Below are 23,183 nucleotides of genomic sequence, written 5' to 3' on the forward strand. Positions count from 1 at the left end.
CTGGATCTGGTTACTGTATGATCACAGTAATGGAGTGTCATAGTAAGATGAGTGACTTTCGGTATCTGACGTTCCACAAGAAGGGAAGGCCATTTATTTTCTGAAGACAGATGACTGGCAGCTGGAGCATGAAACCTCCCTGACTGAAGTACATTAAAATATGGTTCCTCTTTGATGAAAGCATTAATGTTACAAACCTCTGTCTACAAAAATCAAGGATTAAAGTTAACTGATTTTCAAACCAGGGTTGCGGCTGGAAGTCTCTCCCATCTTACACTAAATGAGAAAAATTCTAATTAGCAGTATTAAAATTTAACATATTTCTCAATTTTGCTGCAGATTTAAACAAAGCTTACAAAACATGTTAGTTTTATGATTATCTACAACCATCTTCCATATCAATCTGAAGGAAATAACAGGATTTCTCAGAGACACAGCTCAAATACTTAAAACGTGTTAAATTATCTAGGTATCATCTGTGTGTACTACTAATTTTCAGTCATACCAGATTTATGAGCAGCAGGGACTGCCTTTTTGCCCCATTTTTATTTTTTCCAAGCTACAAGTCACACTTAATTTTTGATTAGGGAAGTTCTCTCAAGAGGTACTCAATTGGGAAGCAGCTCTGGATATGCTTTCTTACACAAATAAAGATAACACAAAAGGTTGAGACTCAAGCTGCATATTTTCAAGAAATAAAAAGATGTCATGTGGTGTTATAATCAGTGTGTGCTTCCAAAAACAAGGATGGGATGGGATGGGATGTAGATAGATAGATAGATAGATAGATAGATAGATAGATAGATAGATAGATAGATAGATAGATAGATAGATAGATAGATAGATAGATAGATAGATAGATAGATAGATAGATAGATAGATAGATAGATAGATAGATAGATAGATAGATAGATAGATAGATAGATAGATATGGCATCTACAACTGCTCTGTCACAGTTTAGCATCCAAATTACTTCCAAAGGTTGTGCAACAATTAAATATTATCAGAAGCATTTCCCATACTTAGCAGTGGTACCCTGGAGTGATCGCAGAACCAGCAGGGTATCACACGTACCTTTTCTCAATCTCCACATTTGTGTGTAAAAATGGTCTCCTGGTATCAAACCATTTGCTATTCTGCAAAATGAGCTGAGGAATGACACAGAGGACATGCTGAACTCTGGAGGAAGAAGTGACAAAGAAATCTAACAGCTTTTTTCCCCTTTAAGGGGCATCAGTTTCTAGGTGGGAGGTCTTTAGAGGAGGAAGGAAAAAAAAATCCTTTTGGGAGCTGTCAAACAACAAAGCCAGAGCAAACCCTTCTTAGCTATTTTAGCCTGTAAATGTGCAATATTCAGCTTACAGCATGAAAAACAGTTGTGCAGCTAAATGCAGTGTAAACACAGGTACAATGTGTTGTGAGGAAAGAAGTCCCACAGAGTCCCCGCCAGCTATAAAATGGCAGCCTCATATCTTTCAGATAGCCGCCATTGGCTCCCAGTAGAATGAATCCTTTGAATGGCCCATTAAATCATTAAAACAGCCTCCCATTCAGAAACACCCGCTGCATAAGTTATTAACTACACACAGCCTCACACACACAACACTAAACTTCTCTCACAGGACCATTTGAAACACATAACAAAAAAGAGAAGATAAAAAGGTGAAGAGGACTGAGGTTAAAAAGAAAAAAAAAATCACACTAAAAGTTTAACATGAAATTTCAAATTCACAAGGAATCATTTCTTTGAACAGCCAATAATGAAGCCGTCTTTTCTGCTCACAGAAAGTCACATTTCAGGCAGCTCCACCAGCACCAGAGTGATGTGGTGTGCGAATGCTAAGACAACTGTCAAAAAACTCTATTTTACCTCATCAATATGCAAATTCTTATAGCCCACACATATGTGGAATATGCTTTTATTAGAAACCCTGTGAAACTGTAAAACCCTGTCTCTCACCCAGTGACAGCTGGTACATGTATAAGCTTTAGCCCCACTGCAACCCTGAATTGGATGAGCAGAAGAAAATGGATGGATGGATTTTCTCAGATTCCTTGTTGCAGAAAGTATAATATTTGAAGACTCTCCCAAGAAATATCAGTTGAGCTATCATCTAGGCTAACAGACTCTATAAATTCCACCGTGTTTCAGCACAAAGTGTTAAAATTGGTCATCTACAAGAAACGCAAGAAGCTACAAACAAGTAATTTTCTGTCCCTTCTTTTAGGTCAGCCTGAGCCTTTGTGCGTGCCATGCATTCATGTGTGCAGAGGTTATATTTTCCTTTAGCAGATGGATGCTGAGAACCAATGCTAATGAATTTTATGGTTTCCATTTGTCCTCTAGCCTCACATCTGTCCATCCTGTCCCTGAGCTTACAGCATTACTGTTGAGATTGAGTTTTAACTCGTTACAGTGGCGGTGGGAGTTGTGTATACTTTTTGTTACTACTACAGTAGCCTCAATAAATGTGATGAATCCCAAGTAGACTTTAAACTGCACTGTGAATTTCCAAAAGTGAAGCGTTACATCACTCCATAACTGCTTTAGCAGAACCTATGGTTTTAGGCAGTTTAATCTTTGCCTGTTCATAATATGTTGTTTCAGCATTTTTCAAAAAGAACAAGGGGAGAAAAAAAATAATTTAATGGCTTATTCTTTTCCCCAAGGTTTATTTTCTTTGTCTGGCACACAATGCTCCTCTACAACCTCTCCACTCATATTTCCCTTTATTTGAAGTGTACACAACCAGCCACACAGAAATAAAAAATAAATAAAACATATCCCTTCTTTCCTCAATCGTCTCTAAATGTGTTCTTTTATTTCTCAAGTGTCTGGATGTCTAGGCCTATTCTGCACCTACAATTCAGCCTGCCTGACTGCATAGCCACACAGTCACAAATTGTTCTTTAAATTGTGGGCGACAGCAGACTGTTTGCTGGAGGCGACCGGGAACGGTCTAAAGCAAGCCGTGGTTTTACATCCATCTAACACTCAGATACATAAGAGGCAGGAACGCGCTGGGCATGAAGGGGAGCTAAATAAAGCGAGTGATATCATTTAGGACTTGGAGTCAAAAAATAAGCTTTAAGCTTGTTTTTTTTTTTAATATCACTGATTTTTTTTTTTTTTTTGCAGTAAAACAAGGCACAAGACCTGCAAATGGCTAGAGATTTTTTTTTGAGAGAGAGAGATGTGTCATGCAGTCCTGTAAGTCAGATACTAAAATAACTCAGTAAAGAAAAGTGTCTTTTTTATAGACTAACATGGAAATACTGGAGATAGAATCCTGCCAGAGGATCAGCTGTATTGATGCCTCCACACTGTACATTTAAAATAAAAAAAAGGTCATAGTATAGACTGTTTCAGTGTTGAACCCAGAGGCTTAGACTGACACAGTGTCAGGCCACTCAGTCCTTCTTCTTACACCAAACTGTTGGCGTGATTTTCCTGCTGCCCGAGGCGACTGTCAGCGCTGTCACCTACTCCACTGCTGACTTCTTCACTACTTTCTAAACATCTCCTCTTGTCAACGTCTTGAAGGATTCAAATAAGAAAGTTTGGCTGCGTTTTGGAGCTCAGTGAGATTTGTATTTGAAAGAACAAAACAGCTCAGAATCGGAAACAACAGATGATGAGAAGCGTGTGAAGACTTGAACAACTTAGTGTCAGAGTTTATTCAGAAAACACGACTCTCTGTAAACGCACACATTTGCATACGTCAGCCAGAAAACAATTTGCAAAACACAAGACGAAATTCTACATATAAATAAAACAAACACATTAATTCAGTAGCTCACAAAGTACAGAAGTTTTAGAAAAACACTAAAAGCCTGAAACACACTCATCCAAGAGAAATAATTATTCCCTACATATGAGCAGTAGTCTATTTCAAGTTGCTCAGCTCCTCCTGGATCTGACGAACTAAAATGTATTTTGTAGTATTGCTGCTTGAAATGACTCTGAAAAACTTTCTGAGCAGTTTTGCAGTGAAGCGCTGCAAGGAACACTTGAAGTTCAGTGATAAAAAAAAAAAAGCATAAAAGAATTACAGGATTTTAAGAAGACATCAGCAGAGCCCTTTTTAGCCTCCTGTTATGTGGTGGGTTTGTAGGAATAGAGGTCATCTGGGGAAATTGGTGTAGCTGTAGTTCAGAGGTTAGGAAAACACATTGAAGTCTAAAAAGAAAAAAACTGGTAAGAAGTCAGATGCTGTCAACTCTTGCTCTCTTTGAGATTATCTTTTTTTTTCCACATGATCCCAGACCCAAAAAAGAGAGTTAAGTTTGAGCTGGTTGTGTGTTTGAGTGTGGGATTTGTCATAAGCAGTGAGACTGTGTGTACAACCTGAGCCCTCAGAGGGCTGTCTGTCTCTGTTGCACAACTTGGATGCAGTTCTTGTATTTTATTTGCCATTTTTTTCTCAGGCTGAACTAAACAGAATGTTTTCCTAACTTCTGAATGGCTGCCCCTCCCTGAGCCTGGTTCTGCTGGAGGTTTCTTCCTGTTAAAAGGGAGTTTTTTCCTTCCCACTGTCTCCATGCGCTGCTCATAGGGGGTGGATTTGACTGTTGGGTTTTCTCTGTAATTATTGTAGGGTCTTTACCTTACAATATAAAGTGCCTTGAGGCGACTGTTTGTTGTGATTTGGTGCTATATAAATAAAATTGAATTGAACTGAACCGAATGGGCGCGACGGACATGTGATTAGGTTGAGCCAGGATCAGCGCACAGCTACTGCCAGCTTGGAGCGTTGAAGAGCATTTCTAGCTGCCCATGAAGCTAAAAAAACTTTGTGTAAACATTGTGACTTTATTTTCATTAAATCTACTCAGTAACCTGAATGTTTCTTGCCAAGCTCTGTGCTCTTGCCAACAAACTGTACAGAAAATTGCAGCTGGCAGATAAATAAGAGTCCAGTGGTGGTACTTAAAGAAAATGTAGATTGTCAATTGTAGAGGCTTGAATTCCTGAAAGCCTGGAAATAGCTCGTTGTACCTCAGTAATGAAGCTGTTTTGCTAAGAAAAAAAGTAATCCAGTAATATAAATCAGTTTGACCATATCTTTGTAATTTCAAACAAAGCGTCTGATTACTAGACTACAAAAAAATGAAGAAGAATATGGCAGAGAAATGGTATATTCTTCCTGTTTTGACTGCAGCATTGCTGCTGCTGTGAAACACGGCAAAAGAAAATCTTGTAGTCCTTTAAATCTGTTTGCTAGGTTGACCTTGGAGACGCTCTTTCACTCTGTTTCATGTTGATTTCCCTCTTCATCCTTCATTTTATCTTTTCCCGTTCTCCTCTCTCAAAAGTCTCCCTCTTGCCTTATCTTGCCGTTCCAATTCCACATCTGCCTATGACCCTCCATTTCATCTCAGTATTTGCTTCAGCAACTAGAAAACACTCCCGGTGTGAGAGATACGGCCTGCTAAACGCAGTCTGTATCTTTAAATTAAAAGAAAAATGTGGATGACAAGAAAGCGATGGTGTCTTGGAGGGGAGGGAGAAGCACATGAATGAAGACTAACATTGATGAATGAATACTGAATAAAAATTCTCAAAGAGAAAAGAAAGAAAGGAAGTAAAACTAAAAAAAAAAAAGAAACCAGGATAAAAGAAATGCTATCAAATTGAGTCAATTTATTAGTATGGCAGGGACGAGGGAAAGGAAAAACAGAAATGGAAGGAGATTATGAGACAGCAAGGCACAAATAAACCGACCTTTACAGCATGAATATTATTAATGAAGGTGTTCAGTCCACTCCTCATTAAGTTTGTAAATGAATTTAATTGGAGAACAAAATCATTAGGTGACCTACGTCATTCTCCTCCATCTTCAGTTATCTGCATGTGGTTCAAACATTAAAGGTGTTGGTGAGCCCGTCATCGTTCCTCACTCAGCCCTGTGGCATTTCTGAATGAGGTGGAAAAGTGTAGCATCACCCATTTTCATGTCTGGCTGAAAACTGATGAATATAAAGAAAATGAATAAATAAGGAAAAGGACAACAAATTTTGGGGGTTATTTTCCTTGTGAATAAGCCGTTCAGTTTCTTGTTCTGATCCTCATATTCAGAGAATTTAACAGTTCAGATGAGTCACGCTTGCTCACTTCAGTGCCAACTAAAGGCTAAATTAAATGAAACTCAAAATGTTTTGCTGCAACAACCACATTTTCCCTACAAAAGGTGAACATAAATCAGAACCTAAAAGGAAAAATAAATTATTCATATTTTTCAGTATCATGTAGGGCACAGTATTATTTAAAAAAAAATAAAAAATTCTCTGGCTCATACCTGACTTTCAGCACTAACAGTATTTTTTTCTTTCTGCTTATCTCAAGTTTGGTCTCCAGCAAAGTTTTCCAGCTCCTCAAGGGGGGATGCTGAGGCATTCCCTGGCCAGGTGAGATATACTATATCATTCCGGCGCGATCTGTGTCTGCCTCGATGCTTCCTGCCAACTAAATGTGCCCAAAAATCCACAGCTTGCTCCTTTCCACGTAAAAGAAGAGCAGGTCCACCCCCACCTCCCTCAAGACATCTGAATTCCACACCCTGCCTCTTAGGCCCCTACCCAAATCTCACGACCATAGGCGAGGGTTAGAACATAAGCCGACTAGTAAATCGAAAGCTAGGCCTTCCACCTCTGCCTCATCTTACCAATCTCATGCTCCAATTTGCTGCTGCTCACAAAGAGAAGAACTGAGGGTACTAAAACCCTTTAACCTGGGGCAGCAATTTGCTCTTAGCCTGGAGGAAGCAATCCACTGTTTCTGGCAGGGACCCATGGCTTCAGAAAACCTTTTCTGCACCATAAAGTCCTGTCAGAATCAACAGAATAAGAATCAGCAACAAGTCATAACCCCAACAGAGGCCAAGACCAGCTGGAAAGTTGTTTGCCTTCCTATGAAAAACACAGACTCTGCTTTCACTCTGGTTATTTAAGGACTCAACAGATATCCTCACAAGCCTCCTTTATGAACACAGTCCTATGTCTTCAAAAAGTCCACAAAACACAGACTGGATAGGAATGATGAAGGAACATGTTTATAATGAAGAATATATCTAACACGAGTAACATACTTAACCTAATGAGCAACATATGTACAATATATATCTGCAGATAAACAGATTAAAACAGAAAGCAGTTTAATATAAAATTTCCTCGTGAAGCTCCAGTTTGCAGTTACCTCGACCAATCAGAATCATTTTATTTCAGCTGCATATTTTATCAGGAGCCAGCGGACAGAAGCTTCTTTGCAAGCAAATGTGCACAAGTGAAAAATACACTATCGCTGCACTGTAGGGTACTGTTGCCACTTCAGTGATGGGGTTTCCTTCATTTTCTTAAGCCTCCCACTAAAGAACAACAGGTTTCTATTTAAACACTGAAACAAAATAGCTCTTTGCGTCATGTTTCCAACCCACAGTATTTTGTTTTGTACATAAACAGGACCTAATCTTAAGAGTAGCGCCGACAGAGCTGCCAAATATGTCAACTTTGTGTTCTCCTCTTACGATCCTCACTTCCTCACTGTGGAAGTACAGCTGTATTCAAACAATCAAACCTTTTCTCAGCACTCTCATGCAGCTTTTCATCCTCTCTTTATCTGTCCAATTTAATTACAAGTCTGTCGTCTCTCGTGCTCCTTTCTGCCTCACCTCTTTCATCTTCTGTCCAACACAGATCAATTCTTCATGGCACACTTCCCTGGTCCCCGCAGATGCTGTCAGGCTTTCTAAGAAGCACAGAAAACTTTGCTCCCCCCCCAGCGCAAAGTCTAACACATCGGAAAAAACCATGAGCGCTTCACAATCCATTGGTCACCCAGAAGTTTTTTTAAAAACTCTGTTGTTTGAAGTCCAAGTACACCTCTGGTAGAAAAAAAATAGGAAAGTTACCATGTTGCTGACGGCATATTATTATACTGATAAATAAATCCTAGATCACACGGCGTACTTCTCCAGAGGAATTGCTCCTTTTGCAAAGAGGTGCAGGATCAGCAGGAGGGTGACTGGGGTGATCAGGAAGACAAAAGGAGAGTCTGAAGGATAGTTACAGTACGTTTGGGGGAAAAATGAATCAAAGATACTTTGTGTATGAATAGGAAATAGAAAAATGAGCTTGCAGGGGATTAATGGAGAGAGGAAAATTCAATTTAAAGCACCATGTGTATAATGTAAATTGGCTTCCATACTGTTCCTTCCCCCAAGTTGACTAAATCCATTTGTTGGATTTGTATTGTTGAATGTGATATGAATCCATCTAACTCATGACCAGCGGAATCCCACAGGTGATTAACTAGTATGAGCTCTTGCAGGTCAGGGAAAATGTCTCTGTTTAAATCATCAGCCAGGTTATTAAACAGGGCATATTTATGGTTATCTCTGCAGTCTCTATTATAGAACAGGGTCTTATAACCTAGCCACAGGGGGAACATAATATAATTGTAGTAATCCTCACATCGTCTCCATGAACTACTGTGATGTGATTTGATGCAAACCACATCGTCACCCCGTCTTTCAGAAATCAAGATGCAGATGGATGCTTCAAGTACTGATCTTTATTCATTTGACTATGCTCGTAAACTGGCTCACAATTAAATGCTTTTATCCCTGGTGAGATTACATTATAAGAGCCTACTCTGTTTCATCCAGCACCCGCAGCAAAGCACGGCTATCTATCCATCGATTGTCTTTATCTGTGTTGGAGCCAATTGCTGCTCCAGCTGGCGATAAGGCAGCTAAGGCTTAGCAGAGGTAGCAATAAGCCCAGGGAGCAGCAGCAACTACAGGACCCTGAGAGGGAAGAACTGGGAGCGTACTTTATGCATGTGTGGCAGTGTGTGAGGAGAGCTGGCTTTTAGTTGTGCTGGATTAGAATCTGACAACCAGCACCTTTATATATTTCCATTTAAAAAAGGAGGCCTCTTGCTAAAGCGCAAACGGCCATGACATAAGTTACACCCATTATTGACACCGAGAGGAATGGAAAGACATGACAGGACAACCCCAAGACCTTGTAGAGCCATTCACAATCCTTCACCATGTGACAATGGGTGTGTCAGAGCCTTTTGTGTCTAGGTGTGTACTTTTTTCAGCCGGAGAGGGAAGCTCAGCTGCCCAGAACAAAGGATGAAAAACTAATGATGTTTCAGCCAGACTAAGCCCTAATCCCCAATGACATTTCTGAGAGGAATTGTTTTTGTAGTCCAACTTTAATGACAGCGTTGAAAGGGAAGATTTAGTTCTTGGTGAGGTCCAATTACAATCACAAGGACTCACTAAGGAAGACTGAGGGACGAAAAAAAAAAATCACATTTTTGACATTGTATGAGTTCACTGTAACCAATAACTAAAGCAGTGGTGGAGTGACCCTTTTATATATATATATATATATATATATATATATATATATATATATATATATATATATATAAAATAGCAGCTAGGCTGCTGTTAAACAGAAAAAATGATGAGTGATCCTAATTATAGGAAAAATATAGACATGCCACTGTAAACTGTTGCCTCATAAATTACCATAGGGCTAAATCAATGCCTCAGTGACAGAGTCTCTACAAAAGTTGAACATTATAACAAAGGTTGTATTGATTGAATCATATTAATAAAGCTCCAAGTTTATTTCAAGGGTGTTGATATGAGAGCAGTAGATCCCAGATGCCATTTTCTTGGTCTCATTTCCTGTTGTGATAAAATTATCACATACAAAGTACATATAGTTAAAACACACAGAATGTCTTGTGCACTTTTTCTCCTTCTCTGGTCTTACACACTCTCTCTCTGAGCAGCAGTGATGTGCACATCGTGTGTGAGGCACAGCAGTTCAGCAACCATCACTCACAGTTTGATACAACATCTGGGCTGAAGTACCGCACACTGCAGTTCCCCCAGTGGCCACTGGGTCAGACTGTCACAATGACGAAATTAACATCCTCAGAGCCTGCTACAAAAGATGCATTTGGTCTCTACAGCTAATTTCCCCTTTAATGAGAAGTGCACAAGGCTTTTTTTCACCCTTTCTTTTTAAATAACTCAGCCATTTGGATACTATTAAGGCTCAGAATTAAGGGCATGGCCGCTTTAACTGATGGGTGGATGCCAACAGAGGCAGCCAACAGCTTTCAGCTGGAGCTCGCCCTCCACTGATTCAAGCCACCAAACTGCAGTCTGGACCCTTTTCTGGTGTTGGTGCATTCTCAAAAATTTTTAATGGAATTTTCTGACAATATCGCTTGCTGAGAAACAAGATGGCAATAGGCATAATGTTAATGTGGAGGATTCAAAATGCAGGCTGGAAACCAATGTGTGACGTGAAGTTGGCTACGCCCATCTTATAAGTAGATTCTAGAGGCAGGCAGCATGTCCCAGGGCTAACCATGTATAGGATGTAGTGGAAAAAACTAATGAACACATTGCAGCTCTCACAGTATTTTTAGAATAAGAACAGTAAAATAGCAAAATTTACAAATGCCTCCCTCCACAGATCAATCTTAGGTTTTGTTGAAGGATAAAATGATTGACTGTGAGTCTCAGGATGGTCTTCTGTAATATGGAGAGCTCAGTGAATGAGAGAAAGGGCATATATGCCAACAAATGAGAGAGCAATGAGAAATTTGGGCTGAAATTTGTCTTATAATAAGAGCCATTCGCTCCCTGATGCTCCAAAAAAGAATATCGTTTTTGAACGTATGACACTAAAGACTGCTTCTCGTCTCTTTTTCTCCTCACTCTTCCAACTCCACTCCACGTAACACTGCAGGAATTCCCTGAATGCATTACACGTTTCCAGTGTCTACATACAGATTGTTGCATCACACTGTTTTTCAAGCACAAGCACTCATACACACAAGCCTAAAGCAGCAATTGTGTCCCTGATTTCTAAACCTCTGCCTGAACCTGAAAATATTAAAAGAAACAATCATAAAAAGCATCCGTAAATAGAGCTGAAACCCGCTTGCAAAGCCAAACAAGCCATAGAAAGGCAGTGGTCACACTGAAAGCGCTGCAACTTCACTTGATGCTCCAATGGAAAAATATCTGGCAGAGCTAAATACTTGTTTTATTGTGCATAAATACAGGGCAGAATTTAATCAGAACTGAGGGAGGAAATAACTTTGATTGCTATTAAAACGCTGTGAGAATCTGAGGGCAAAAAACAAAGGGGGGAGTATGAATAATTATTCAACTTGAATAATTTAACTCGTACACTATATTCCTGCATAATAATGACTGCTGCACTCCTTGGGCCAACTAAATTATTTGTGGGACCCTGTGACCACTGGTGTTATTGCCACTGTCCTTTTGATGAAAGGGGGAAAAAAATAAAAACAACAAAGAAAATAGAGCTTCTTTTTATCAGGAAACAACTGGGCACATAGCCTGGAACTGTAAGAAAATGCTGGCAGCAGCAAGAGAAGAAAATCTACTCTCCAGTGTTACAGTAACTGTTGCTCATTTGGATAAACTTGGCTTTAGGGAGAAGTTTTTGTGTTTTTTGTTGCCATTTTCACAAAATACTGACTGCACAATTTCATAACAGTCAAATAATCAAAAAGCTGGTGGTGCCACCTCAGATCCTCCAGTCTTTGATTTAAGTAACTGATAAAAAATATCCATATCCCAGTGGATATGGATATTTTTTTCCTCTTTTCAAATAGCTGACCTCCACTGATACTGAACGCATGCTTTTAACATGCTGTATAACCTTAAACCGTTAGATGTAACTGTTTTTTCTCCAGCAGCAGAGGTTAAAAGTTTGTAGAAAAATCTCCAAAGAAGACAAAAAGAGAGATGACTCGAGCTGGCAGGCAACAGGAAAGAGAAAGGATGGAAACGCACGAAGGCTGAGATCTCGCCTCTTTCAGAGGGCACAGGAGGACCGCTGCACAGGTTTGACTTCTTTTTAGCTCTAATCAGAATAAATCCACTCCGGACTTGCATGCGCGAGGTTTGTGAGAACATTCTCTAATCGATAATTTCTAAAGTCTTCGTCATTGATTTCAGCTGCAGCAGCAGCTGCTGTAAAATAAGGCCGGTGTGAATGAACAGTACAACTGAACCTGCAAAAGAATCAATTAAAACGTACAAGTTCGGAACAAACTCTTCTCTTCAGAGTGAAACAGGATCCTGACAGACCTAAACACTGCAAAGAAACAAACGGGTGGGGCTTGTCCTGAAATGACCTGCTTCATGTTGAATTTTGACAGAGCAGCCTGCAGCGGGGTAACATTTGCTGTTCATTTGTATACTTTTGTTTTTCTCTTGTGCTGAGCATTTTTTTCATCTTGAAGCTGTCATCTTGAAGCTCTTGTCCTCAGTGATTTTTCAAATGCAGCTATTCTGTCACATAAAGACAACCTTAGAGATGAAAACTGATGTGAAGAAGACATGCTTATCATACAACTTAAACAGCGTGATTATTTTCTCATAAACCTCCCCTGACCTACTTTTCTTTATCTGTTCTTCCCGTATTCCTCCTTTCACTCTTCACTCTTAACCCAGATATTAATTGTAATTAAACGTTTTAGTAATCATTACTTATTCTTTCGTGTTTGGTAAAAATGTTGTCCCATTACTAAATCAAATTAGTTAACTGTACTTTTCTACACAAATATAGAGTGTAATGAACTTGTTAAGCAGAGATTACTAAAGATATTATGTTTTTGAAGTGAAGGGGCGGGGCATATTCAAACTCAGTCCTGCTGCAACATGCACCGTGGCAAGTTCAACGACTCCTGACTGGTAAGTGTGAAGAATAACTATTTTAAATAATTCTAGCTATTTCTTTGCTTAAAAGATAGCTGAGTTCCATGTGCAGATATAACTGAAAATTATAGTTACAGCCTACCGCCACCATTATCGACACTTTGGTAAAGTGAGGGGTTTTGGAATCGAAGTTAAATATCGCGAGTGGAGTGGCGAGCGCGAATGTTAGCATTGGCTTAGTGTTAGCATACTGACGAGTCTCAGTTTATAACGGACAGTTACTTTAGGAGAGATGTACTTTGCTGAAATAAACCTTTATTACACCAAGTTTAAGCCGAGTGTATCCTGTCTCTGAGGGTAATTTTTTTTAATCGAAAAAGCCGCTCCAGTAGTGTCAAGACAGCTAAATGCTATCGTTAGCTTAGCGTTTCACATCGTTCGTAACAGCATGTGCTTGTGTTAACCTAGTCCACGTTTTTTTTCTATACGGTTTCGTATGTACTGAAATGTAATGGTCGGACACAAAGGTTGAAATCTTGTATGACTAAAGAGCTGAAGCTGAGGTTATCGCCAGTTCTTCTTCTCCACCTCTGATCTCCAGACTCTTAAAATACAGAACTGACAACAAGTTAGAAACGTTATTAAACCTGTCAATTGTCTGCAGACAGAAGGGTAAGCCTAACTCATTTGGCAATATTTTAACTCTAATGTGAAATGGGAAAACAAAATTTTCAGGCTGAGAACAGAAATTTCAAAGGGAGACAGTATTTCAAAGTACCATATTTCCTTGATCACTGATGACATGGTTGTGGACAAGTGTGCTAAAATTTTTATTATTTTTTGTTCTTACAGGTCCGTGTGAAGATGCAGTGGAAGTGCAAATACTGTGAGTTTACATCAGAGAAAAGGGGTTACCTCTTAAAACATTACAGGCTAAAACATGGAAGCTACACCAGAACTGTACCATTTCCTTGCTTACACCAAGAGTGTTTATGCACATTTAAGTCCATCAGTGCACTTAGGGTCCACTTATCCAAAATTCACCAGAAAGACCAAGATGCACAACTGTGTGAAACACTGACCTTTCACTGTCAGTCCTGTGATTTTTCTGCTGCTTGCACAGAGGCAGTTTTTATCACTCACTTGCGGAGTACACATTTAAAAGTTAATCACAGAGTCCACTGTCCATATAATGGGTGTAACTTTCATACTACTGTGTACTCCACATTCAATGCACACAGAAGTAAACAGCACAGAACAGGCAATTGGAAGATGTTCAAACCAGAAATAGTGTCTGGTAGTGAAACCAATGAAGTGGCAGAAGAGGAACATGGGCCCCCAAACAACACTGTTGATTTAGAAGGCAGCGAAGAGTCCAGCAATGAAGAGCATCATGATCTTGGGAAACAGTTGGAGCACAACCTAGCTGCTCTTTTTTTAAAGATGCAAACCATCCTCCACATTCCACAAAGTTCTATCGATGAAGTTATACAACAGCTCCTACATTTAAGTGAACTGTCCCAACCACTGCTGCACAATTCAGTCAAGGACATTTTGAAGCTACACACAGATGTAGATGATTCAACTGTGAAACAGGTAGTCAGGGCTGCCTCAGAGAGCAATATCATACTAAAGTATTGTGGCAAGGGTGGCTCCTTATCAACCTCTAAAAGGAGAGCAGCATATGTAAACAAAAACTTTGATGTGGTTATGCCAGTTGAGTACTTTATTGCCAGGGAAAAGAAATCTAGTGCTGTATATGTTCCTATAAATGCCATGTTACAGAAAATGTTGAACAGGGCAGACATTTTAGATAAAGCTCTTCCAGTACAAAAACATGTGCCACATGAGTACAGTACATACAGAGATGGTTTGTACTGTAAAGGAAATGGCCTCCTTAACAGCGAGGAATTCAGAATCGCTGTTGGACTTTACACAGATGATTTTGAAGTGTCCAATCCATTAGGGACATCTAAGAAGAAACATAAAATGAGTGCAGTGTATTGGGTGCTTGCCAATGTGCCATCAAAATATAGGTCCACACTCCAGTCCATTCAACTTGCTCTTTTATGTAAAGCCTCTGATGTAAAAGAATATGGCTATGCTAAATTTCTTCATCCTCTGATCCAGGATCTGGTTTCTTTGGAGCAAGATGGCCTATATGTTGAGAAGTTGGGAGCATGTGTCAAAGGCACAGTGTTGTATGTGGCTGCTGATAACTTGGCTGCTCATTCTTTTGCAGGATTCTTTGAGAGCTTTGGAGTGGACAAGTTCTGCAGGTTCTGCATGGCAACGAGGAGTGAGATCCAAGACAAGGAGGTAAGCTCGGGCTCTTTTGAACCCCGAACTGCAGACATTCACAACAAACAGGTACAGGAGGTACAGCAGGATCCCACTTTGGCAAAACAGTATGGTGTAAAGGGACGATGTGTACTAACTGACAGTCTGGAGCACTTTCATGTTGCTCGTGGCTATCCCCCTGACATCCTACACGACCTTTTTGAAGGGGTTGTTCCTGTTGAGTTATCACTCTGCATTTCAGAACTGATTTCTAAGAAATATTTCACATTAGAAACACTGAACCATGCTATCAAATCTTTTGCATATGCTTTTCATGACAAAACTGACCAGCCTCAGCCTATTGCCCAAGGCTTCTCTACCAAAGGGACCATAGGTGGAAATGGCCATGAGAACTGGGCTCTAATCAGGTTGCTCCCACTTCTCATTGGCCATAAAGTGCCTGAAGGGGACGATGCCTGGAACGTTCTGATGCTCCTTAAAGATATTGTTGAATTGGCTGTAGCAACAAGGCACACTGAAGAGTCTATACATTTCTTTGACTGCAAAGTGTCAGAACACAGAGAACTGTTGCAAACTACATTCCCAAATTTCAAATTGCGTCCAAAACACCACTTCATTGAGCATTATCCTGAGATGATTAAGGCATTTGGCCCACTGTCAGATGTCTGGACAATGCGTTTCGAGGGAAAACATAAATTCTTCAAGCGGGTCATTCGTAATGCACACAACTTCAGACATGTGGCACTTACACTGGCTGTAAAGCATCAGAAAATGATGGCTTACTGTTTGGACACAAGTTCGTTTTTCAAGCCCTCAGTTGAGCTGGACAAAGTTACCACAGCACTGATCACATCTTTCCCCGAGAATGTCCAACAAGTTTTCTGCAAGAGAGTACCCCAGCTTACAAAGGTTCTGGTTGCATCATCAGTCTCTGTAGATGGAATTAGATATTGTGCTGATATGATACTCTCTGTCGGTTCATGTTCAGGCCTCCCAAATTTCAAACAGATCAAGCAGATTGTGGCAATAAACACAGAGATCTTGTTTGTGTGCAATACAATGACGGCATGGTACCATGAACATTTCAGATCATTTGAACTCTGTGGCAGCGCAAATCCCTCTTTGTGTGTGGTGGAACTAAAAGAGCTGAATGATGTTTTCCCTCTGTCAGCATACAGATTTGGAGAAAATTCAGCAGTGACACTCACTCGCTATATTCTGTGTTGAGAAACCACAAGTGTAGTCAGTACTAGCATTGCTCTGGATAGAGTCTAAATGTAAGCCTAATTGGTAATTTTGTATCTTTTTTGATAAGCCATATGTTAAACTGAATATCTATGTCTTTGTGTATATATTTCTAATAAGCTATTTTTTTTATTTCCAAGATGGCAGCACACCAGAAGATGACCTTGAGAGTAATTTTCACAGAGACAGATATAAGAAAGGTTGTTCTGAATACAAGACCTACTACAGTGGAGGATTTGATAGGCAAGCTTAAAGAATCACTGGGACTTAATTTCAACTTCAGTCTCCAGTACCAAGATCCTGAATTCAATTATGAAGTGTGCAATCTGACAGATATCGAAGATCTTCCTGAAAAACCAACAGTCAAGGTCATCCCTCTACTTGAGTTGGTATCTGTCTCAACATCTGAAGAAATTTTGAGTGGCACACCCAGTGTAGCAGATACAGAGATCCTCTCTACATCCTCGCAGGAGCGACAGAAACAGTGGCCAGATTGTTTTGATATCCCAGATTTTTCTGTTGATGTAGCATATAGACTTAGGCAAGCAGATCTTCAGTTTCTTCGTGATGGTACGCACCTGAAAGTAACAAAAGAGCTGAAACATGAGATTCTTGAAAGATTGGCAGAGAGCATGTATAGTTACACAGCATACCCAAATAATGCTCAGTTCGAAAGTGTTGCACAAGCCCTCATAAGCAAGCACCCCTCTCTCCAGGAGCGAGGCTCAACCAGTCGCTGTAGCGGCTGGAAAAATAGTCTAAAATTTAAAATGGCTAATTACAGAACAAAGCGCAGAAGATCAGGGTGCCTTGATGTAGCAGTAAATGCAGGGAAACGAGGAGGGCATTCAACTGAAGGAGAACCAGCCAACAAGAACATCAAGAAGGCAAAGAAAGGCGAGATCAACTTCTTACCCAACTTTCCAGACGGATTTAATCAGGTAGCCCTTGAGGGTGCCCGCAAAGACTTGGTTAATGAAATGCAGAAGAGAACACCAAATGGACAGCTTGTAAAAGAGAAGATGGATCTGACGTTTGCATTGAGAAGAAAAGAGGTGGTGGAGTCAGAACCTGCCGTATGTGAGATGGTGGAACGTTGGCCTGCTCTTTTCACAGAAGATCAGGTTAGTTCATTCATGAATAAAATAATGAGAACTTTTTTTTTTAAATATGTGTCTGTGTTTCTCTTAGGAAACTGCCTTTATAAAACCTAAAAATATTTATCTGTTAGCCATTCCCACTGTCAGCAAAAAAAAAAGTAATTTTACCATGCAGGACATGGTAGTTGCTATCTACAGCTGCCTTTATCTTTTTTTGGTAAGGAATATTGTATATTGAGTTGGTCGTTATTGTGAAATCAACACCCTGATGCAGAACTCTGATTTCAGATTATTCTGAAGAGGTTTATCATCTATTAATTCCCTATTCACGGTACGCTATCCTGCTTATTAAAAGGTTACTTGCCAACAAAAATATATAATTTGACACAAAATATTAATAGTCTGTTTATATGTAGCAATGGTCTGCTACACAAAAGTAACACAATACTACAAACAATCAGGGCAGTAGAAAAGCAACTCCTGTGTTGTGTGCGGTACAAAGTTTTTGTTAAAGAAGTTTGACTAGAATAACTGAAATATCCCCAAATTTAAAGTGTTAAGTGAGTGAGTTGAAGGGGGCTTTGTGTTTTACAGCTGACCATGTCCACACCTGTGCAATTTTTATTGCTGTCCTCACTCTGGTGCTTCCACCTTCAGTTATTAGCTGTAAAGATGTAATATTGGAGCATTTTCTGTATTTTGCAGGTATGCATGGAGTTCAACAGGATTGTTGGCAAGAATCTCAAACAGGAATTCTATGAGAGCATTGATCGGCACAGTCCTCGTCTTATCGAGATTTTTCGATCCAAGAGAGGGAACATTGGCCAAATGTTGACACAGCTTTCCCAACAAACAAAGGTTGGTCCTATTAATCACTTGCATTGTGTGCAACAGCTCATGTAATGACTTGGCTTTAAGTCCAACTGTATTTATTTTCATGCTTCACATAGATTGTTGAAATGATTAAAAGATTTTGAATTTAGGGATGGAAAAACAAGGCTGAGTTTCTGAACTTCACTTAAACTTTCAGAGAACTTCAGTAAAACCTGCTAGTTCTTCTCAGTGTTAAGGGTGTTACTGTCTCAGTGGGTTAATTAACCATGAGCCATGTATTTCTTAAATTTTAGGGAATGTGCCTTCAAAAGTCCTTGATTACCATTAGGGATGCACTGATATTAAAATGTGGGATGATATCGATACCCGATATTAATATTGCTGTTATGGCAGATAACTGATAATGTATACAATATATATATTTCACTACCCTTTCGACACCTTGGAAAAAACAAAACAATCCCACAGCTGACATTGATTCTCTGCTTCAGATGAACTCCTCACAATCTTGCGCTGCATTGCTGTCACATGACCAAACAAATACCACATGACCAACCTCCTCCCCTGCCCGTCCGGAATCAAATGACAAGAAGATGGAAATAGATATGGGTTGTTAATATTGGCCCAGTTTTGTTTATCGGACCAATACTCACATGTTAACAAATGACTAATATTGGCTGATACCGATGTTAATGCCGATATATTGTACATTCGTAATAACGATGCTTAAGAAGATGTGGGGACTTTATATTTTTTGATACAATCAATTGTGCTTAGTTACTTGCTTATTTTTGTCATTTTACTGCCCAAAAGACTGCAGAGCCAACTGATATTCGAACACTGGTGCTCAGAGGACTTCCTGTTATCCTTGGTGACAACCCCACAGACTTCTACAAACCAGCCTTTGTAAGTAATTTTACTTAAAGACTACCTAAAGGAACAATAACAACTCAATCTTGAATTTTCACTCTTATACACGGTTCTCATGGGTCTTTGAAATACTTTAAATTCTTTAATATTTACTTTGCAATAATGTTTTGCAGCTGTGTTGTATGACCTATTTATCCAAAGTCAGTGTATTACTTGAATTAAGTGCCATTTGACACGGCCCCGGTTTGGAGAAGCAGCAGAGGTACTGGTGTAGGAAACTAAGCAATATACTGCTGTGATCAGTGTTTATAACAACATTATTTTAGCCACCTAAAAAATCTAGATCAGTGAAATGTACACTATACACAGAATATTTTCACTGCATTACCTTACTGTCAGTCAGACTTCTGACATAAAATTACTTTTATATAAGTTGTATATAGATTTCTCCTGCCAAACTTCATAGACAAAATCTGTTTACTTTGCTGAACAGAGGAACGGCTCTTCTACTGCTGCCTCAGTCTGTTCGATTGTGTTATTATTTGATTGGTTTGGATTCACTAAAATCACACAGTAGCACACATTTAAGGATCAAGGACATGCTAGACTAACAACTCTTGTGTTCTGTGAGGTAAAATTACTAATTTTTCCTATGGCATTTGGTTGGCATGAAGAGAGTGCTGTAACTTAATTTTCTAGTCAGATAGGTCCGTTGGACAGCAGTTTGAGATGCTGAAAATAGTATGCGTCCACTAAAACTGATATAAATTTTTTGACTTATCTAAAAATACAAGTTGCAGCAGTACATTGCTTATCTACCTACACTGATCCACCTGCTGCTTCTCCAAAGTGGGGAAAGGCTGACCACCATCTACTGTAGGTAAGTATGCTGACCATCTGTAAGCACCTCATGCAACCCACTTTAAAGGGATAGTTTTTTTGTTTTTTTTTTTATATATATATCTTAATTTATATCTTATGCTATGCTGTGTTGGGTTCATGTCAGGATTTGGGCATAGACAGACAGGCGTGGGAAAACAGATGGCAGTTCCAGTGATTGAAGAAAACTTGTGAGCATAGTTTTAAACAATTCAAAGGATAAGGTATTGTTCCACTTAGCACTAGCACATGAAGATGCTGGATAGATGTTCTTTTGTGGAGCTCCAACTCATTCAACATTTACACTAGGAAACTAGGGCTGCATAGCATGATAAAACAGATATGACAGAAATTTCAATTTGATTGTGGAAGTTATTTTTTTTTATCAATTATTGATGGTCACTGAAATATCACTGTTGTGCTCTTGTCATTTATAAAGGACTCAGATGATGATGACTCTTTCCGCAACATTGACATTGGGATCCTCCTTGTTGAACCTGAAGGTGCTGTGCCCTCATCCTCCCTGCATCTCAGTCCAGCCTCACTAAAAATTGTCATTGAGGGAGAAGTGGTGATGGACAACATTCAAGACCTGCCAAAAGCTATGTGTCTTCTCTTTGGACTTGCATATGCAATGCATCTCAGTTACCCCATTTCTATGAAGTTCACGTTCCAGTTCATCCAACAGGTATTTCTTGAGCTGGGCCACGTTGAACTAAAACCAAAGTTACAAACATTGAAAAACCAGCTTGCGATGTAACGAAATGTCTTGTGTGTTGTCAGTGAACAGTCAGGGGGTTGAAAATATACTCAATGCAGATGGAGTTGATAAAGTTGCTCTTATCTAATGCAGTTCAGTGCAGCAGTACTGCCACAACTTTTATTTCTTAAGAAAGTTTGTAATGTTCAGCTTACAGTGTTATAAGAGACATCAGTGTCCAGCCACTTGTACTCTAAAAAACAGGATTTAGAAGTGTATGCTCAGGGCTCCATAGTAATATTTAGTTGATACAGTTAAAGGAAAATTCAGCACTTTTCATGTAAACGTCCAGTTTGTGTTGATGGTAAATGTAGTCATTTGAAGCAGTAAATTCAAAATAATGTAATTCTTCCTCAACAGCAACATTACTGCTTATTTTACAGGTTTTTTCAGTCAATAGCAGCACAGGAATTTATTGCTTCAGTTGATTACATTTACTAACAACACAGACTGTACATTTACATAAAACATGCAAAATCTTCCCTTAAACATAGTTGATCTGTTCATTTTCCAAGTTGGAGATTGTGTCCTATTTTAAGGTGTCCAGTTTTTTCAAAAGGATGCAAATATTTTTGTTGAATGCTGCTGCATTTGTATTCCTTCTCTAAACATGTTAGAATTGAGTTCAAGCACATATGCCTATTTTTACTTGCCTTTTGTATGGCAAACTTTTTTTTGAATGGCTACTGTTTTGATACTTTTTTATACTTCTGAAAAACATGACAAACTACAGTTAAAATTGTCTTTTGCGTAAGTATTCTGCAAAAATAAAATATTGGAATGTTGAAATGTATTTGATTTATTCTCTTTACAATTTAGTGTTACATTCAATACAACTTGAACATAAAAAGGGTAATAGGAAGAGGGTAAGAGGAAATGTTATTAATTATATTAACAAAATATAAATAGCTTTAAATGTTAAATTGCTTATTTGCTTTACAGTTTAGCTTAAAAGTAATTTTCACTCTTAATCCAAATTAGTTGAGTTTACTAGAAAATCGCGTGGAAACTCGTTGCCTTAAACCATTCTAGTTTTTACACAAAGATGAAACTAAACATGTTTAGTTGTGTTAACTTAGAACCTTAGTGCAATGTATCAAACATGTTCAGTAGTATTTACTAAAATTGATTAGCTCACATAAATAGGAAGAAATTTATATGAGGTAATCAATTTTAGTTAAGACTACTAAACATGTTTAGTTGTGTTAACTTAGAACCTTAGTACAATGTATCAAACATGTTTAGTAGTATTTACTAAAATTGATTAGCTCACATAAATGGGAAGAAATTTATATGAGGTAATCAATTTTAGTAAAGACTACTAAACATATTTAGTTTCATCTTTGTGTAAAAACTAGAATGGTTTAAGGCAACGAGTTTCCACGCGATTTTCTAGTAAACTCAACTAATTTGGGTTAAGAGTGTTCATAAGCTTACTGCACACTATAAACACAGAGACAAAGCAGTACATGTCAGCTCTATATACACGTGTTAGAGGTCTACATGGGCAGAAAATTTTGGCTCCATCACTGGAACAGTTAGATTTACCACACATATGATGTAATACATCTTAAAGCATAAATACAAAATAAATGACAGTTTCACTTCCTCAGATAAAAGTTGATGCTGCATTTTGTAGAGTATTAAAAGTGGTCTTTTTATGAGAGAAAAAAAATTAAAACACCAACTTAAAATGTGCAAAATTGTGATGGAAATTTTAAACTTTTATCTAACATTGCATTATAAAAACCAAACAAGTATTCCATCAAACACATCTCAAACTAACTGACAATAAAAATGAGTAAACTGCTGCAAGCAACTACAGTGGAAATGATAAATTAGCAATTATCTTAACCTGCAATATGCCTTACAGTCAGGCTTGCCTTAAAAAAAAAAAAAAAAATTCTGTTATGATGTTAATGATCCACTTTGTAATCAGAGCTGTTCAGGCTCAGGTTATATTTAATTGGGGTATTGACTCACAGACCAGAGGGCCACGACAGTAGCCTACTACAGGGCCCCGACCTGATTAGACCAAATAGTAATTACCTGATTAGAATCTGATAAAAATAGCACACGTAAATAAACGTGTTTAAAGAGACATAACATTTCTTTTGTCATTTTATGATCCATGAGGACCAACACTCAGACACAAAGCAGCCTCATCAGAAATTAAGTGGCAGCATTAAAGAAAGTGGAAGAAGTGGACAGTCAGAGTACTTGTTGGAACATACTGTGAAAGCAGCTGTTGATACAGACAAGTCTGAGGTCATGCAAAGCTTCCTAAAAAAGCTCATGAATCCGTCTCAAATCAGATCACAAATCAGGTTTCACTAGGATAGAATTCACCTTTAAGGATACCTACTGTATGCGCAGTGGGACTCTGGCTCTCGTTTGGTCTTTTAGGCAAAAACGACCTCCTCACTTTAACAGTACTCTCCTGCTGGTTGAGCCTTTAGGGG

General features: G+C 38.8%; 2 protein-coding genes across 3 annotated transcripts in view; one reads left to right on the top strand and one right to left on the bottom strand.

Annotated features, from left to right (window-relative positions):
- Positions 1–23,183, bottom strand: part of asic2 (acid-sensing (proton-gated) ion channel 2) — a 449,569-nt gene that overhangs the window by 72,325 nt on the left and 354,061 nt on the right. The window lies entirely within an intron of this gene.
- Positions 12,609–21,449, top strand: LOC115784740 (uncharacterized). Its single transcript, XM_030736070.1, has 7 exons — positions 12,609–12,768; positions 13,585–13,618; positions 14,975–15,051; positions 16,419–17,402; positions 18,084–18,236; positions 19,026–19,118; positions 20,401–21,449. The coding sequence occupies exons 3-7, from the start codon at positions 15,019–15,021 to the stop codon at positions 20,719–20,721; spliced, it is 1,584 nt and encodes a 527-aa protein (XP_030591930.1). The 5' UTR covers positions 12,609–12,768; positions 13,585–13,618; positions 14,975–15,018; the 3' UTR covers positions 20,722–21,449.

The sequence above is a fragment of the Archocentrus centrarchus genome, chromosome 8 (genome assembly GCF_007364275.1).
Source record: "Archocentrus centrarchus isolate MPI-CPG fArcCen1 chromosome 8, fArcCen1, whole genome shotgun sequence".
NCBI classification, from domain to species: domain Eukaryota; kingdom Metazoa; phylum Chordata; class Actinopteri; order Cichliformes; family Cichlidae; genus Archocentrus; species Archocentrus centrarchus.

Coding starts and splice junctions, on each gene's coding strand:
- LOC115784740 (XM_030736070.1), top strand. CDS start 15,019: ATGGCAACGAGGAGTGAGATCCAAGACAAGGAG. Junction 15,052..16,418: donor GTGAGATCCAAGACAAGGAG/GTAAGCTCGGGC, acceptor TTTATTTCCAAG/ATGGCAGCACACCAGAAGAT. Junction 19,119..20,400: donor ACTTCTACAAACCAGCCTTT/GTAAGTAATTTT, acceptor TCATTTATAAAG/GACTCAGATGATGATGACTC.